This window comes from Taudactylus pleione, unplaced genomic scaffold (genome assembly GCF_031769625.1).
Source record: "Taudactylus pleione unplaced genomic scaffold, aTauple2 ptg000201l, whole genome shotgun sequence".
Taxonomy (NCBI): Eukaryota; Metazoa; Chordata; class Amphibia; order Anura; family Myobatrachidae; genus Taudactylus; species Taudactylus pleione.
This window is the reverse complement of record NW_028284603.1, coordinates 48,940,001-48,959,555: the sequence shown is the minus strand read 5'-3', so window position 1 is coordinate 48,959,555 and position 19,555 is coordinate 48,940,001. Positions and strand designations below refer to the sequence as shown.

At 46.5% G+C, this 19,555-nt stretch overlaps 1 protein-coding gene across 1 annotated transcript in view; it reads right to left on the bottom strand.

Moving 5' to 3' along the window:
* ENTPD6 (ectonucleoside triphosphate diphosphohydrolase 6) overlaps positions 1-19,555 on the bottom strand; it is a 37,768-nt gene that overhangs the window by 11,735 nt on the left and 6,478 nt on the right. Inside the window, 7 exon segments of the mRNA XM_088477361.1 lie at positions 1,168-1,232; positions 2,682-2,761; positions 10,353-10,441; positions 12,342-12,377; positions 12,553-12,628; positions 15,607-15,750; positions 17,829-17,905. Of these exon segments, the coding sequence (XP_088333487.1) occupies positions 1,168-1,232; positions 2,682-2,761; positions 10,353-10,441; positions 12,342-12,377; positions 12,553-12,628; positions 15,607-15,750; positions 17,829-17,905 (567 nt within the window).

Sequence of the window (19,555 nt, the reverse complement as noted above, 5' to 3'; positions counted from 1 at the left end):
CACACACATACACACTAGGGCTAATTTTTGTTGAGAGCCCACATTTAGGGTTGTAGTGGGAACTGAACCCACGACCTCAGGGCTGTGAGACAGGGGCGTTTCTAGAGAGGAGGGGTCCCGTGTGCAGTCTCCGTCTCAGGCCCCCACCTCTCCGTCCGGTGCGTGGCCAGCACTGCACTTCTAGAATCTGGGCACTAGGGTGTGCCCAAAGTCTATAGTGCATGCGCAGGTCACCGGGAAAAAGGGGCGCGACCATTATCCGTGTTCTGCGCAAACGACGGGAATATGGTCCGCGGCGGCTGTTTTCCAGACGGTTTTTACAGCTCAAACACTGGCGCCGACGTGGGTTTGCGGAGAGGTAAGTATAATATGGGTGCAGGGTGTGCAGTGCGGGCCCCCTCTGTACCCAGGGGCCCGTGTTCCCCCGCACACCCTGCCACCGATTATAAATACGCCCCTGCTGTGAGACAGTACTCCTAACCATTACACCGTCTGTGCTGCTTATGTTGGCTCCTGGGTTTTTCCAGATACTTGTCCACCCCTGACATAAGATTACTAGTCCTTGTCCAGTCTCCTCTTCATTCATACTTCTCCAATACATTTTACATATGAAGTCTGATCGTGGTCTGCACAAAACTGATCCCTTGATTCTTGATGCCACAATATTCAGTACTACTTGGAGTATGACCAGGAGACAGAGGGGTCCATTTATCAAGCACTGAAAAGTGTGGAGAAGTGGACCAGTGGAGAAGTTGCCCATGGCAACCAATCAGCTTTCAAGTAGCATTTATCAAGTACAGTCTATAAAATAATAGGTAGCAGCTGATTGGTTGCTATGGGCAAATTCACCACGCTTTTCACTGCTTGATAAATAGACCCCTTAGGGCTAGTTGGCATAGAATTCAATTATTAATATGTAAGCTCAGATGTATGTACTGTCACACTGCACTAAAGTAGTGCTATGCTGATGAGCACAAAGGATGCTTAACTAAATGGATTGGCTTGGAGAATCAAAAAGTATGGAGAGTATGGTCTAGTTAGTATTAACTCTTTAGTATACAAACCTTGTGGTGCAGCCTAACCCCCACTTATTTCTGTGTTCCCCAAAGATCTGCATGAAAAATTCCATGGAAATCACCTCTATAAATATAAAAGTGTAAAACTCACAAGGCTTTCCTTCTTCTCCGCCCATAATTTGCAGTCTTGCCGACATTAAACCTAGTCCAAGGTAACTGCAACGGAGAATAGGAAAAAAACAAAACAAAGCAAGTTTAGCAGTTTAACATAAAGCAAGCAGTGTGACATATACACCATCATTTGTACAGGGAATGGGATTGAAATACAATTCCCGACAGCGGATGCCCAACAGGATGAAGATCCCGACTGGGGCAGGTTCCCTAATCCTCCCTTAGTGGTGCCTAACCCTCAAACTCCGTGGGTGGTGCCTAACTCTAAGTCCCCCCCTGGGGGTGCCTAAACCTAACCCCTCCGTCGCACCCTAAATCCAACCTTCCCAAAGGGTGCCTAACACCAACCTCCCCCAGTGTCGCCTAACCCCCTCTTTCCCTAGCCTAACCCTAACCCTCCCCCGGGGGTGCCTAACCCTAAGTTCCCCCAGCGTTGCATAAACCTAACCCCCCCCGGTTAAGTGTTAAGGGTGGCTGGACTTGCGTCGATCGGTCCGGTGTCCTTTGGCATTCTGGCGTCGGGATTAAGATAGGCAACGGTATTTCGGCACCTATCATAAGTCCCTTCTCTGGCTTTTGGTGTCCGGTGGCATTTAGTTCACCTGTCTATTAACTACATCCCTATGTACAGCACAGTGTGCTCAAAACGGATTCTTGTTTTGGGGAGAGGTGGGGTGTTAATTATTAACTTCTGTAACAGAAAACAATGGCTATTATTTATACAGCTTACAATGCTACTTCACTCCTAACTAAATAATTACAGAACATTTGTCAACAATAGCGAAAACCACAAAAACAGAAAGCTGAGGAAAGACTCTTTGGAAAAGATTTTACATATTAACAAAAAATAAAGTTTGCTTTTAGTTGCAATGAAAGATACGTAACGGAAGTTTTTGTTAGACATTTCCCACAGATTTAGAACTGGACCATTCTGTGTTCAAAATAGCAATGAAATCATCTGTAGGAACGTAGTACAGGATGAATCCTCATACACTATTGCAGCAGTCGTGCCAAACAGCCCTTATCGGTGTGCCAGGTCCCATCTGACTGCTTGCGCAGAGTGTCTAATTGCCCGGAAACCGCTTCACGAGACTGCACCGATTAATTTGATATGCGACACTTGTATATCTATGTGCGACTGAGTCTGACTCTGTAAACGAGGTGCTACAATGCAGCGGCAGGGGCTCTTTTTCACACCAAGTTCCGTTGTGCTAACAGATTCAGTGCCACACAGATATACAAGTGTCGATATTCAAATTAATCAGTGCGGTCTTCTGACACCAAAAAAAAAAAAAAAAAGACACTAGGCTCTAGCCAAGTTGCATGGGACCTGGCAGCTCACTCGCTCCAGGTGTCTTGGAGTACTGAGGCTCGGTGTATGAGGACTCATCTGTATACACGATTATACAAAGGAAGGGAGACCAGAATATTTCCATGAAGGAATAACCTCACACAACTTCACGGTCCTTTAAAAAAGGACAGGTCAGAGCTCACCTGTGTGAATAAAGGTGGTACGTGTTGTTAAACAGATCAAAGTTGGTGATGTATCCAGCTGGTGCACTGGGAAAGGTAATCTGTTTATAAAAGAAAAAAAATAGATGTAACTCAATTTACTCTACATGTGGAAACCTTTACAGAAAAAGTAATATACATAAAATGCTGTAAAATGTCTCATCTCCGGGGCCCTGTATTGCGCCACGCAGATGTTATAGACACATTGGGGCCGATTCGGAGTTGGAGCAAAGCAGAAAAATAAAACAAGTAATTTTGCACCTGGACAACCCATGTTGCACTGCAGGTGTGGCAGATGGAAGATGAGCAGATATAAATTTGAGAGGGGCGCATCCATACGCAAATGTAAATTGCAGTGTAAGAATAAAGCCACCCAGCATTTGTGCACTACATGCAAAGGCAGCCACAGTCTTTATCCATCAAGCAAAAAACAAGAGATATGGTAAGAACTTACCTTTGTTATCTCTGTTTCTACGAAGTCCATAGGGTCCACAGGGTGACCTTGGGGTATAGCTGGATCCTGGATCCACGGGCACCACGGAGTTAAAGCTTTTAGCTGCTCCCAGGATGCACTTGGGTCCAACCTCCCCTATACCCCGCCCCCGAGCCACAGGCACCTCAGTTGGTAAGCAGCCCAGGCCGGAGGAGGAGACGAAACAGAGAGAAGGAAGACTGGAACACACAAGAACCATACTCACAGAAATGGGAGACGGAAAACCGGTGACCAGTCACAGAGCCCATATGAAGCCAGGTGCGTCAGGGCGGGTGCCCTGTGGACCCTATGGACTTCGTAGAAACAGAGATAACAAAGGTAAGTTCTTACCATATCTCTTGTTTTCTACTTCAGGGTCCATAGGGGTCCACAGGGTGACCTTGGGGATGTCCCAAAGCAGTCCAACTAAGGGCGGGGACGCTCCTGTGCTGATAGGAGAACCCGGCGCCCAAAGGATGCATCCTGAGAGGCAAAGGTGTCAAACGCATAGAACCTCAAAAAGGTCTGAATGGAAGACCAGGTGGCCGCCTTACAGAGCTGAACAGCAGAGGCGCCACGGCTAGCAGCCCAAGAAGGGCCCACGGACCGAGTGGAATGAGCCTTAACAGAGGCTGGAACAGGTAAACCCTCCTGCATATAAGCTTCAATAATAACAGAACGAAGCCAACGGGCTAGAGTCTGTTTGTTGGCAGGCCAACCCCTCTTGTGAAAACCAAAGAGGATAAACAAAGAATCCGACTTCCTCACAGAACTAGTCCGGTCCACATAAACCTGGAGTGCCCTTACAACGTCTAAGGAAGTCTCCCCAGCCGAAAGATCAGGTGACTGAAAGGCTGGTACAACAATTTCCTGATTAATGTGGAACCTGGAAACCACCTTAGGCAGGAAATCAGGACGAGTGCGAAGCACCGCTCTGTCCTGATGAAAAATCAGAAAAGGGGGACGACAAGAAAGCGCCCCCAAATCTGAAACCCTCCTGGCAGAAGCAATTGCCAAGAGGAAAACAGTTTTAAAAGTTAGCCACTTGAGCTCCACTGACTCCAAGGGCTCAAAAGGAGGACCCTGTAAGGCCCTAAGAACCACCGCCAAATCCCACGGGGCCACAGGTGGCACAAAGGGAGGCTGGATTCTCAAAACACCCTGGAAAAAGGTGTGTACGTCCGGCATAGCAGCGATCCTGCGCTGGAACCACACCGACAGACCAGACACGTGTACCTTCAGTGAAGAAAGACGTAATCCTAAATCCAAACCGGACTGAAGGAAAGCCAGAATACGCGAAACTCGGAACACCTGGGGATCATAGTTTCTGGCCTCGCACCACTGAAAGTAAGTGTGCCACACTCTGTGATAGATCCTCGCGGAAGTAGGCTTGCGCGCCCTCAGCATGGTGGTAATAACGGAGCTAGAAAAGCCCCGAGACCTCAGGACGGCTGTCTCAAGAGCCACGCCGTCAAAGATAGTCGACCCAGATCCGGGTGAAGACAGGGCCCCTGAGACAACAGGTCCCGCCGTTGAGGTAGGAGGTACGGAGCGTCGATGGACAGGCTCCGCAGATCGGAGTACCACGGCCTTCTGGGCCACGCTGGGGCCACCAGGATCAGTGTGCCTCCGTCCTGTTTGAACTTGCGCAGGACCCGAGGCAGCAGAGATATCGGAGGGAACAAGTAAGCCAGTTGAAACAGCCATTTCACCGACAGCGCGTCTATCAGACTTGCGCCTGCGTCCCTTGTCCTTGACTCGTACACAGGCAGCTTGTGATTGTAACGGGACGCCATCAGGTCCAGCTCTGGCAGCCCCCACTTGTCCACGAGTAGTTGGAATACCTCTGGATGAAGCGACCATTCCCCGGGATGCACATCGTAACGGCTGAGGAAGTCTGCCTCCCAATTGAGGACTCCTGGGATGAAAACTGCCGAGAGAGCTGGAAGATAGCGCTCCGCCCAAGCCAGGACGCGGGACACCTCCGACATCGCAGCTCGACTGCGAGTCCCTCCCTGGTGATTGATGTACGCCACCGTGGTGGCGTTGTCTGACTGCACCTGAACGGCCCTTCCGTGAAGAGCGGTGCCGGACGACTGCAGGGCTCTGTATACTGCCCGCAGTTCCAGGATGTTGATGGGAAGAATCGCTTCCTCCGCCGACCAACGACCCTGAAGTGACAAGGAGCCTGTCACCGCCCCCCAACCCCGGAGACTGGCATCTGTCGTGAGCAGAACCCATTCCGGGATCCAAAAGGGGCGCCCCTCCAGGAGATGCGCTGTCTGCAGCCACCAGGCTAGGGACAGACGCACCTCCGAGGACAACACCAGCATCTGAGAGCGGATCCTGTGTGGCAATCCGTTCCATTCTGAAAGAATCAGCCCCTGCAGGGGCCTGGAATGGAACTGGGCAAACTCCACCATGTCGAATGCCGACACCATGGACCCCAAAACTCTCATCGCTGAGTGCACCGACACTCTGCCACTGCTCAGACAACTGTGAATCCGCAGCTGTAAGGAGGAGACCTTCTCTGGAGTCAGAAAAATCCGTTGCTGACGAGAGTCCAGCAGGGCCCCCAAATGAACCATCCGTTGTGATGGGATGAGGGAGGATTTCTTCCAGTTGATCAACCAGCCGTGCGCCTGTAGACAAGCGACCGTCAGGTGGAGATGCTGGATCAGTACCTCCGGGGAGCTTGCCAGCAAGAGGAGGTCGTCTAGATACGGTAGCAACCGTATCCCCTGGCTCCGAAGGTGAGCCGCCATGACCGCCATCACCTTGGTAAATACCCTTGGTGCCGTGGAGAGACCAAAGGGTAGAGCCCTGAATTGGTAGTGGTTGTGGAGAATAGCAAACCGCAGAAACCGTTGGTGCGATGTTGCTATAGGCACATGGAGGTAGGCGTCCTGGATATCCAGGGAGACCATATAATCCCCCGGTTCCATCGCCAGTATGATGGAACGCAAAGTTTCCATCCTGAATTTGGGAACCCTGAGAAACCTGTTCAGGGACTTCAAATTGAGGATGGGGCGATGAGAGCCATTGGGTTTCTGCACCAGAAACAGCGTAGAGTAATACCCCATCCCACGTTGAGACTGTGGTACGGGTATAATGACCCCCGCCGTCAGCAAGGCCTCTATGGCTTCCTGAACCTGCAAGGCCTTGGTTTTGTCCTGAGAAGGACTTGTGCAAAAAAACTGGCAAGGCGGCCTGTGCCGAAAAGACAGGGCGTACCCCTGGGAGACCACTTCTCGCACCCAGGCATCCGTGGTGGTATTGTGCCAGCACTGGGCGAATTGAAGAAGTCGGCCTCCCACTCTGGGGTCCCCCAGAGGGAGGCCTGTCCCATCACGCAGAAGGCTTATCTTCTGGCTTGGAAGAAGGGCGCCTAGCACTCCAGGCTTGCTTCTTTGGCTTTGAGGCGGTCTTGGGTGCGGACTGCCTCGGGAAGGACTGACCCTTTGCCTTGCCCTGAACCCGAAAGGAACGAAACGCCGAGCTCCGGACCTTAGCAGGTGTAGTAGCTGAAGGGAGGAAGGCTGACTTGGATTTTGCCAGGGTATCTACTATTTTGTCCAGGTCCGGGCCAAATAGTAATTCCCCATTAAAAGGTAAGGCCTCCAAGCCTTTCTTTGAATCCGCGTCTGCTCTCCAAGACCGCAACCACAAGGATCTACGAGCAGACACTGCTGCCGCCGAAACCCTAGAGGTCAACAGGCTAGCATCCAAAGATGCTTCTCCAATGTAGGAGGCGGCATCTCTCATCTGTCCTAACAACGCCCTCTGGACGTCCGGAGATTCATCCGTAAACGTGTCCTCCAAGGCGTTGGCCCACCCCTCAATGGCCTTGGCCACCCAGGAGATGGCCATGGACAGCCGGGCTACAGCCCCTGAGAGAGAATAAATAGACTTTAGACAAGTCTCCACCTTCCTGTCCGTAGGATCCTTCAGCGAGGATATAGACGGCAATGGCAAAGTAGCACTCCTGATGAGGCGTGTTACATGGGAATCGACTGCAGGCGGAGTTTCCCATTTCTTACAATGCGCTTCCGGGAATGGATAATTGGACGCCAAGCGTTTCTGTGGCAGGAAATGCTTACTGGGCGTCTGCCAGGCCACCGCCATGTGATCAGTCAACTGATCAGACAAGGGGAACGCTGTAGAAGGAACCTTAGCTTTTTTAAAACTAGGATACCTTGACTTGGGAGCGGGTGCCTCATCCTCAATCAGAAGAATAGCCCGCACCGCCTTAACCAGAGCCCGCACATTGATGGAAGACTTAGTGTCTACCTCCTGGACTGAGGCATCTGAGGCTGAGTCATCCTGTACCTCACCATCATCCTAGAACCCCTCAGAATCCGAAAGATGCGCAGCCTGTGCCATGACTGAGCGTTTAGACGCCCTGGAGGGCACGTCACTGCGCAACATCGACTGAAAAGCCGAAGATGCTGCCGCCAAATCTTGGACAGTGTGGGAAAGCGCATCCACCCAGGGTGGAGGAGCTGTCACAGGAGCCTGAAACGGCACCACAGCCGGCTGTGCCACAGGGGTGGACTGAATATACATTGGCAACCCCGCATAGGGACCAACAGGCTGAGACCCCGGGGGAGTCTGCAATAATTGTGGGACACCCGGGGAATGGGGGATGGCAGGCTGGGGCAACGCCCTAGTAGGGGCGGCAGTCGGGACCGACAGACGGTCCGCGATGGACACCAGCACCTGGGAAAACATCGCCCATGGTGGCTCCTGCGAAATTTAGACGTACCAGGGACCGCCTGGCACCGTCCGCACAGGCCGTCCTGTGACAAATCCTCCCTATCCACTCCTGCAGAACAGCGCCTGCAGGAGAACAATGCTGGAGCCCCGGAGTGCTCAATCTCCTCCTCAGACATGACTTAGGAAGAAAACGTGCGCACTCACCAGTGTGCTGAACAACAGCCCACAATATGGCACCGTGTAGCACACAACTGTATGTGACGGACCTCACAAATACGTGATCTATATAGGTGAGGTCAGTAGAAACACCCTTCCCCCGCACACCTGTAGGGCTTGTAGGAGAAGGAAAGGGATAGGTACAGGCTGACAGTAAGTAGAAAAAAGACACAGACAGGCAGCACTAGCAAAAGTCACATACCATGCAGGAAGATATACTCACTGCACCTTTCCACTACAATCAACCTCCCAGATTCAGTGTCTGGGAGGGCTATAGCGCTGTGTACACTGTCCTTGTCGGGGGAGAGGTACACAGGGGGACCGGTCCGCGTGCTCCCTGAGAGTATCCACGCTGCCAGTAAGAAAATGGCCGCTGGAGACCTCAGAGGAGGAGTGGCCCGAGTAGCTGCAGCTCAGCGACGCCAGACTCCGAGCTGAAAGGCGCGCTGAGCTGAGGGGAGGAGCCGCTGACAGGGAAGGCTTCCTCCCCTGGCTAGCATATTTAACCCCCAAGGTTGCGGCATCCCGCTTGCCGCTTAATTACCCTGGTGGTCTAGTGGTCTGGCGGGGTATGCCTCCGATGGAGGGGGGGCCCGCCGCTACCGCTAGCGCCCTCGGTCTGTCCCCTAGACCGGGGGCATGGGACTGCATATGAAAGGCATTACCCGCGCACCGCCGCTAATCAGCGGTGCGCGGCTTACCTGATCTCCCCGGCGTCTTCCGGGAACAGCAGTCCCGGGGGAAGCCAGAGTCCGGCTAGTACAGACTCTGGCTTCCCCCGCCGCGATCCCCAGTTCAGTGCTGGCGTCGCGGCGCCAGCAGGGAGAAGGAGCGGCAGCGTGGGCGTCTTACAGACAGCCCAGCGCTGCTGCTCTGGAGAAAAAAAAACTAATGTAAAAATAAATTTAACCTAGTTAAATAAAAAGCTTTAGGGGGCTGCTCCTGCAGCCCCCCCCCCGCAGGGTGACCCGACTCCGGCCGGGCACCATCTTAAACTGAGGTGCCTGTGGCTCGGGGGCGGGGTATAGGGGAGGTTGGACCCAAGTGCATCCTGGGAGCAGCTAAAAGCTTTAACTCCGTGGTGCCCGAGGATCCAGGATCCAGCTATACCCCAAGGTCACCCTGTGGACCCCTATGGACCCTGAAGTAGAAAATATATTATTTTGCACCCCTTGCATTGCAACATGGTTTGTCCATTGCTCCCAACGCTGAATTAACACTTAAATAACCAAGGGCCTGATTCAGAGATGGACAGTAATGCAATCGCAACTGCATTCTCTCAAGCAGTTGCTAAAATATGCAAATGCCTTCCAAACCACAGCCGAGCAGAGACATCCACTGCTGCCTTCTCATATCCGTACGACAATGTGTAACAAAGCAAACATCAGTACCATCGATGCGTATCGGGCAGCTATGCTGCATATGCGGCAAGTCTGACCAGCTGCAAACACTGCTGTTCTCCTGACACGCAGACAGCCGTCATTCTGCACAGGAGATCGCAATGGCCAATTTATGCACGCCCATGTAACAGCGTTTAAACGGTCAGGCTTTAAACGTCAGATCACTTTCCTGTGATCCTGCAACCCGGCATTGCAGGATTGGTGAAATCCAACATGTTGGATTTCACCGATTTGCCGATCACGATCAAAATAATTGTGATTTGCACATCAGTGAAATTTAACATGGAGAATTTCACCGATCCTCCGACAGATAGCGGATCATCAATGGCCACCGGCCGGTGTTTCCGAACAGATTGCGCGACCGGTCGGTAGGTGTATGGGGGCCTTTACACAGGTTCTATGGCTGGCTAAATTCAAAACTGGACTTCACCTGGATTTAATCAGCAACAGAACCTGTGTAGATCATAGATGTCCCGGATTAAGGGGATATTATGGCAAGCCTATACAGAGTTGATGCAAGCAGAAAGTGCTCACGTGTCAGCAGACCTGCAGAGGTCATCTACAGTAGGCAAATAGATTGCAGATTAACAGTAATACTCAAGACATGACAAAACATATTTTAGGATTTACCAACCAGAACAAAAGTTCATTTTATTCCAGCACGATTCCTGGTTGTCAATCAATTGAATCCTATTCTAACAACCATCAGCAACCAATGAGATTTTCTGAACTGAACCAGAAAGAATAACTCTGGTGCAAAAGGAAAAATGTGGCGTTGCCATGTAACCAGTCTCCATAGACTGGTTACATGGCAGACCATTACTTCAGTAGGTGCCACAAGTATAGTACCTTCTCATACGGATAGAAGGTGATTTGTGTTGATCCGCCACCAAGATCCAGCATTCCAGACAGCTTTTCAGACGCATGTGTTATACTCCCTATTAACACAAGACAATAGAAGGCATTTATTTAATGATAAAAACAGGCAATAGCTTCTGACTTCCACCCCCCATGAACAAAATTATGAATGCTGATCCTAATTCATTACATAAATCAGCTATAACTGTGGAATGGTTCAACTGTATGAGAATATAGTCAGAAACACACATGTACTTTAAAAGACTGGGTTGAAAAAATGTTTTGTGTTACACTTAAATTTACCTTGATAACTAGAAACACTTATATACACCGAAGTCATGGGATAGCAGTACGTAAAGGTAATGGTAAGTGATGCCACCACACTTTGATGTCTTGGAACCGCCGAGACCTGCATAATTTGTAATCTAACTTCTCGTGAGTCAGTTTGAACATCAGCTAGGCTGCTCGTGGCATGGCGATGTGAATTATGGGCGTTCAAGCGGGGCATGATAGTTGGTGCCCGATGGATGGGATATTCCATTTCCGAAGTCGTGCGAACATTCAGAATTCCTCGAACTACAGTGTCACATATGTAACTGTCGGGAATAACTCATGGAAGGCATTACCACCCACTGTGGACAGTGAAGTGGCCGACCACAGGTGCTTAATGATTGTGACCAGCTGTGTCTGGCCAGAATTGTGGCATGGTCCAATGAGTGACGGTTCCAGTTGTTTCGGGAGACAAATATGTAGACCTAATAAATGCAGATGTGAGAATTTTGAAGTGGAGAGATGGTAAAAGTAACAGAACACCTGTGATCACTTAGCCATCCAAGCTTTAGAGCACTTGATGGGTTTAAATTCATTTTAGCCCAATTTTAGATTGTATTTTGTAGTGCTATAAAAAAATAACAAGACTTAAGTACTATCCTATCTGTGTCCCAAACATCACCCATGCCACACACAAACACATCTGTCTCTATCAGTAGTGTAGCTGCAGCAGATGCTGGGAATGGTGTTCAGTAATGAAGAAAAAAAATAGTAAGACAGTTTTCAGATGAATTCACGTTTTCTTACAGTGAGGAGTTGGACAAGCAGTGGGGACAAGTGCTGACATGACACACTCTACTTATACAAAGCCAATTTTGACCCTGGACGAAATCCTATTAGTTTATGCAAACCTCTCAACTATCCTGGCAGTACAGTCCTGATGAAAGCTTGGGAGGTAGGTTTCGTTTGCTGCTGCTCTCCGTAGCATATAAAAGTCAAATGGGAACCATATACTGTACAGCTCCTAATTGCGCACCTGCCATACCTAAGTGGCACAGTGGTATACCAAACTATATTCCTGGGGTGCAGTCTGATTTTTTTCTCCCTTATTACTACAGCAATACTGGCACTGGAGATTGTTAGCTTAAGGGTGAGTGCCCAGTTCTCGCATCTGAGGCACTGAAATGGAGCAAACACATTAAAAGATAACACACCACAGTGCAACGCAGGTTAAATCCACACATAAATGCGAATACTTGCTGTTTCACTTAGTGCAATGATTTTGTTTTCACATCTACTTAAGTTTAAAAATTGATGTTTAGCAGATATTACCAGTAGGTGTATAGCCATAGGGTTCAATAAAAGACAATATATGTACAGGTTGAGTCTCCCGTATCCAAAATGCTTGGGACAAGGGATATTTTGGATTTTTCCGTATTTTGAAACATTTGCATACCATAAGGAAATATCTTGGGAAAGGGACCCAAATCTAAACACAGAATGCATTTATGTTTCATATATACCTTATACAAACAGCCTGCAGGCAATTTTATACAATATTTTTAATAATTTTGTGCATCAAACAAAGTTTGCGCACATTGAACCATCAGAAAGCAAATGTTTTACAATCTCAGTCCGGCTAAAAAAAATTAAAATAAACTGTATTTCAGAATATTTGAATATGGGAAACATACATTTAGCTAAACTTACCAGTTAAAAAGTTTACAGTGATCCAAGCAAATATTCCTGGGGAGAGGGAGAAACAAAACAAAATAAGCAACAACAAAAATACAACTGTGTGCAATGATTTGCCAAATTATCCTTTTGTGACAGTATGAAACCACACATCGACATGCTTTTTTAATTATTGGAGATTACCACTAACATGTTCAACATTAGATAAATGCACTGGTTCACTGACCTTCATCAGTACCATCCATGATAGAAATGCTATCTTTTCCAACAAGAAAAGGAGAGGATTGAAAAAGGACTGTTACCTATAAATATAGGAAAAAAGTAGATTAAATTGCTATTTTTAAATGCAATTTCTAATTGGGTTTATGGATTATAAAAGAACAAAACACAGCACGATTTAACACCTATATTATTTAAAGTGGCATTACCACTAGGAATATGTTTTCATAAGCTGCTTCTTTCTCCTTCTAGCCAGAGCTTTGAGGCTCTACTGGTTCTGTAATATAGAACTGGCAAATCAATGGGGTGAGTGAGCATTAGGAACAATCTCAAGCTGCAATATCTGGATTGTGATTAGCTATTGGTTCTCTTCCAAGCCCCCCTCTCCACGCACCCTCCAGTTTTCAGGTCATGATTGGAACAGAGGTAAAAGGTGTCCTGGGTAAAATGGATGAATAAAGTAGCCCCAGGGGCTATGGCTAAGGGGGGCAACTTTTCTTAGGTGTTAGTGCAGATTTATTAGTAGTCAAGTTGATCTTAGATCATGTACACTACATGGCCAAATGTACATGGTCATGCATTCTAAGCATACAGCCATGAAATATCCATTGTCAGATATTAACAGCACAACGGTTTGCACAGAAGAGATCAGCGATTTTCAATGTGGCGTTGTCATAGGATAACCTTTCAAACAAGGAAGTTCATTAAATTTTGGTGAGAACTGCAACAGTCAACTGTAAAAGGCGCACATCCACTAGCAGATGAGGTAACGACAGTACGATTATGAGATCGTAATCGTACCATCGTTCCCCATCCCCTGCAGTGCCTACACTGAACGATTAGTCGTTCAGTGTAGGCACCCTCCATCATCCTTGAACATGGCCAGTCCTTATCGGCAGATTGACTGGCATGTTCAGCCGTTGACTGATGTCAGAAACGACCAGCGGGAGTGCGCATCACTGGTCGCTGCCGACATAGTGCACAATTTATGAGCGATTGCACGATTACGATGTCGTAATCGTGCAATCGCTCATTAATATCTGCTAGTGGATACGCGGCTTAAGTGCTGTAGCTGTGAGATGGAAATGGCCACACAGCAGTCAAGCCATGAAACGGTAGGCCACATACTGTAGAATGGGACCGCTGAGTTCCGAGGCTTATAGTCCATATAAATTACAACACTCACGTACAGGTTTCAAAATGCCTCTAGAAGTATAGTAAGCACACAAACTGCTCATTAGGAGCTTCATAGATTGGGTTTCCACACAAGCCACAGATCACCATGCTCAATGCCAAACATCAGCTGGAGTGGTGTTAAGCAAACCGCCATTGGACTCCGGAGAAGTGGAAATGGATTCTCTGAAGTGACCAATCCTGCCTCACCACCTGGCAGATGAATCTGGGTTTCGCAGATGCCATGAGAACACTTCCTACCTGAATACGTACTGTAAAGTTTAGTGTAGAAGGAATAATGGTCTCGGACTGTTTCTCAGAGTTCGGTCTTTGCCCCTAGTTCCAGTGAAGGAAAACTTTATTGCTACAGCATAAAGTGACAGCAGTTTAGGAAGGACCTTTCCATGTTTAGCATGACAAACCCAACGTGCACAAATGAGGTCTGTCAAAACATGCTATGCAGAGTTTGTTGTGGCAGGACTTGACTGACCTACACAGAGTCGTGAACTCAAATCCATTGATCACATTAGGGATGACTTAAAACACTGCTGTGAGCCAGGCCTTATCGCTCCAAAATCACTGTCCAACCTCACTTAACGTTCTTGCAGCTCCACAGGGATGCGAATCAATGTGGGTATGTTCTAAAATCTACAGAAAACCTTCACAGAATGGTGAAGGCTGTTCTACCAAATCTTTCTTAAACCCGAAATCACTGAGTTTGACACATCAACTTTTTGAGAACAGTGTAGTTGATGATGTATGCAAATTGTCTGTGTAAACATGGCTAGAAGCCAAGCAAAATGGTACAGTTCTTATGTGCGTTATGTACCACAAACAACAGGCATTAGGTAAAAAGTACGAGAGATGGGTTCATACCAAGGTATTTCCTCCTCTCATCATCTGGTATGGACACCATGTAGGGGAGCCATTTTGTGGACTGTTGGTGACCATACATGAGGGTGAGAGGAGAAAACAGGGACCCGTTTTTTTCTTTTTTACAGCTGCCTCCTTAACCACTTAACTGACAATTTTTTCCGGCAAAACCAGTAAAACAAATTTCCTCTTCAAAAAAATACAGCGGGTGATGTGGTGGCACCTTGTCAGCTGAAGGACAGTTGGCTGCGTTCGCACCCCATGCGACCACGTCAGTTATGTGGTTATTCCTTGGAACTCTCCTCTCTTGTACTTTTTACCTGCCTACTTGTTGCGATACAGAAAAAAAAAAAAGAAGTGTTTTTATTAGGGATGTGCAGGCTCGGTTTTACTCGGTTCTTATCGCCACTTTACCGCAAATTCGGATTGATTATATTGGCTATCCAAAACACATGATAGGCGATAGCCAATAAAAAGATCCGAGTAAAGCCGAACCCGCTCACCCCTAGTTTTTATGAACTTCTCTTTCGGGTTTTATGTGCCACTATACCCCATGTGAGGGGTTAAGTGTGCCTGAAAACTTTTGTTCTAAAGACCCACCTGATGTGATTACGATTACAATTTTGAGTGTTCTGCTGAGGGGGCACCCCCGACAATAACCTTTATGGTGATTGCCTATACTGAATTATTCTGAAATGAACGATTTCTTCACACGATTATGAGTGGCTTGTTGAGAGGGTTTCCCCACAAGACTTGGATATATCTAAATAAGATAGTCATGTGTGTCCCACAGGGTGGTGGAAAAAGCAATAACTTACAAACTTCTATGCGTTAACTGTATTACACGAGGAGCTGTTTGTGCTTCTTTCCTCTTTTTACATATACCTCCAAAACTACTGAGATGGAATGAGGAACACCTTGTAAAGAAACTGAAGGTAAGTGTAGTTAATGTTTACTGTTCTACAAGTGAAACCTTGTTGAAATGTCTAGAAGCCAATATTAAGTAGCAGATTACCGTGTCTAGCAGCTTCTGTGCCTTCTCTCCTGGTAAGAGACGTAAACCAGCTGTGGCTTTTAGGACCAGAGGAGTAGAGCTCCATAGGCGCCCAGGTATTTCTTCTGTTGCAATAGCAAGCAATTCCTTTATCCCTGTAGCACACTGAAACCATTAAACATACACGTTTGACATTTGTGAGTAAGCACAAACCTTCCCACTACACCACATAGCTATGTAACAAGCACTAATGTGCAAGTCCTTGTCTTTATTTGTATATGGATCCACAGATATTATTATCACTTACTGTTGGTTAAATCATGATAATTACATACAATACAACCAGAAAATAAAGATAAACAACAGAGCTATTGTGTTCCACACCAAGAAATCTAAACCAGCTCTTCAAGGGTTTTAAAGATTAGTAGAGCAGCATTCCTACATCTGCAGTACTGGCTGAGGCTTATGGCAATGCAAGGTTATGGCTGAGGACCATAGTACAGAAGATTAATGGAGTCATGATGTCCTACACAACAACGAGAAGAAAAACCAAAGGAGATGGATGGTTCTTTATATCTGGAGTACCCTACAGTATGGTATGCAGAGTAACCTGTGAATTAGGATATCCTAACATTGATCATTTGCTGACTTCCTTCTGTGGTACAGATCAAATATTAATTCATATGGACATGATTAATAGCATCCTCAAGATATGAAAGATTAGGCGTCTTGAACAAATGAGAACCTGACACTGTATTGTTTAGTATTACAGATTCCCAGGACTGAGAACTGTTGAAAGACATTGTTTGCACAACGTGTAAATAAGCGCTTTATGTTCCAGGATATTACTTCAGAATGATGGTTCCTTACACAAATATCACATCTGAAAAGTCTAAAACAAAAAAAAATGTGTTCTGTGGCAGCTGAGCCTCCAACCCCCTTACATGGGAAACTTCTGGTGGGTGATACTGTTATCCATGAAAGCTATAAGTACACTAGCAGGAAGGCAACTTCTATATATCACAACATTTGGTCTTTGTGGTACAATTAAAGTTTCGGGAAGGGTATGTCAGGTTTTTATCTCTGGTCGGAAACGCTCCCACCCCCTCTTCCTCGATAAGCTTACTTTGTGTGATTGTTTATATCTATGTAGATATACTGCTTTATGAATTGCTCAAACATCCAAATCTTGCACAATGATTGCGGTTTCTTTAGATAGTTATCTGGTTTGTGATGAGAATTGTTGTGTGATTATATTATCTTCTCTCTTCATGTCGCCTACTTGCCTTTCACGTGATGGTTTTTTAGTTTGTTTCTGTGTCAGGTTTTTGTTGTACATATTTGCCTTTTCTTTGTTATGAAACCATAAAAAAAAAAAAAAAACACTGGAAAAATAAATAAATAAAAACTACACATGATCTGCATGGCCATAAATAGGTCAAACAGAATTTTTGAATGGTAGCAAGTGGCTACCTAAAACTGTGGCCTAAGGATAATACAGTACTCCCAACTCAAAGTTAGAATATGGAAAAACAAGGTTTTCTTCGGTGATGTAAGGGTAACTTTCTGCTTGTATAGGGAATAGTGTCTGTGACATGTATGCACATAGTGTAATACAGTGGCAGATCCTAGAGTCTGCAAGGCTGCAGCCCCCTCCTCCCCCCCCATAAAATCTGCCACTTCAGTGAGCCAGTGAAGTCCGTGACTGCACTGGCTTCACTGTGACTGGAGGTGGCTTCCTATTGGAAGCACCACCTGTCAGTCACGCTGAAGACAGGCAGCCAGGGGGCTTCTCGGGGCTGCAAACAATGCAGCACGAGAAGCTGGTGTTAAGCATGCGCGGCGCCACCGCCGCTCATTTGCATACGCCGTTCCCGATGCCTGCCAGATTCATTGAGCAGGCGCCGGCACCCAAGCCAGCAGCAGCACACCTCAGGTAAGAGGTCAGGTCTCTTACTCACCAAAAAGGCTGAAAGGCAGATACAGAGTGATGCAGGACATACTACAGTAGTCTGGCCAGAAGTACCAGTTGTGATGTTATTTTCACTGGTGCCTGTGGCCAGAATATATATGTCAGTCATTTGGTGGTATTTACACACCTATAGACGTGAACAACATATCTTTCAGATATATTGCATCTGCTGTGCAGCACGGCCAATGCAACATATCTGTGAAAGACGTTGTTACAGGGGAGGGGCGCAGCACACAATTTGTTTTTTTAATTATAAGACTTTGAGACATACCTTCTCTGGATCATCAGCATATGCAGATAGCCCTGGCTTTATAGCCTTAAATATTTCCTGCTCCAAGTGCAGTGGCCCTGATGAAGAGAAACCAAGTTCACAGGTGAAGATGATCACAGATCTATTTTTGCTTAATTGCACAGATTAACAACAGTATTTCCTTTTGTCATTCACATTCCCATATTTTTTTTGTATATCTAAATATTCAATGGTCTTTATAATTTATGGTTTGCTTTTTACTCTACATTTATGACCTGTGTTAGAGTCTCCAGTTAAAAATCCTACTTTGATCTAATTTCCCCCCCCAAAAATGCTCAGAAATTGTTGGTCTTGCTATTTTTTTTTTCATTTAACTTTAGAAAATACAGTCAGGTGCATAAATATTGGGACATTGACAGAATTTTCATTTTTTGGCCTCTATTCACCACCACAATGGCTTTGAAATGAAACAAACAAGATGTGCTTTAACTGCAGACTTTCAGATTTAATTTGAGGGTAATTACATCCAAATCAGGTGAACGGTGTAGGAATTACAACGGTTTCTATATGTGCCTCCCACTTTGTAAGGGGCTAAAAGTAATGGGACAAATAAACAATCCTAAATCTAACTTTCACTTTTTAATACTTTGTTGCAAATCCTTTGCAGGCAATTACAGCCTGAAGTCTGGAACGCATAGACATCACCAGGCGCTGGGTTTCATCCCTGGTGATGCTCTGCCAGGCCTCTACTGCAAATGTCTTCAGTTCCTGCCTGTTCTTGGGGCATTTTCCCTTCAGTTTTGTCTTCATCAAGTGAAATGCATGCTCAATCGGATTCAGGTCAGGGGATTGACTTGGCCATTGCATAACATTCCACTTTTTAGCCTTAAGAAAACTCTTTGGTTGCTTTTGCAGTATGCTTCGGGTCATTGTCCATCTGCACTGTGAAGCGCCGTCCAATGAGTTCTGAAGCATTTGACTGAATATGAGCATATAATATTGCCCGAAACATTTCAGAATTCATTCATTTGTCTCATCTGTCCATAGGATGTTGTTCCAGAACTGTAATGGCTTTTTTAGATGTTGTTTGGCAAACTCTAATCTGGTCTTTCTGTTTTTGTGGCTTACCAATGGTTTGCATCTTGTGGTGAACCCTCTATATTCACTCTTGTGAAGTCTTCTCTTGATTGTTGACTTTGACACATATACACCTACCTCCTGGAGAGTGTTCTTGATTTGGCCAACTGTTGTGAAGGGGTTTTTCTTCACCAGGGAAATAATTCTTCTGTCATCCACCACAGTTGTTTGCCGTGGTCTTCTGGTGTTGCTGAGCTCTCCGATGCATTCTTTCTTTTTAAGAATGTTCCAAACAGTTGATTTGGCCACACCTAATGTTTTTGCTATCTCTCTGATGGGTTTGTTTTGATTTTTCAGCCTAATGATGGCTTGCTTCACTGATAGTGACAGCTCTTTGGATCCCATATTGAGAGTCGACAGCAACTGATTCCAAATGCAAATGTCACACCTAGAATCAACTCCAGACCTTTTACCTGCTTAATTGATAATGAAATAATGAGGGAAGAGCCCACACCTGTCCATGAAATAGCTTTTAAGTTGATAGTCCCATTACTTTTGGCCCCTTAAAAAGTGGGAGGCACATATAGAAACCGTTGTAATTCCTACACCGTTCACCTGATTTGGATGTAATTACCCTCAAATTAAATCTGAAAGTCTGCAGTTAAAGCACA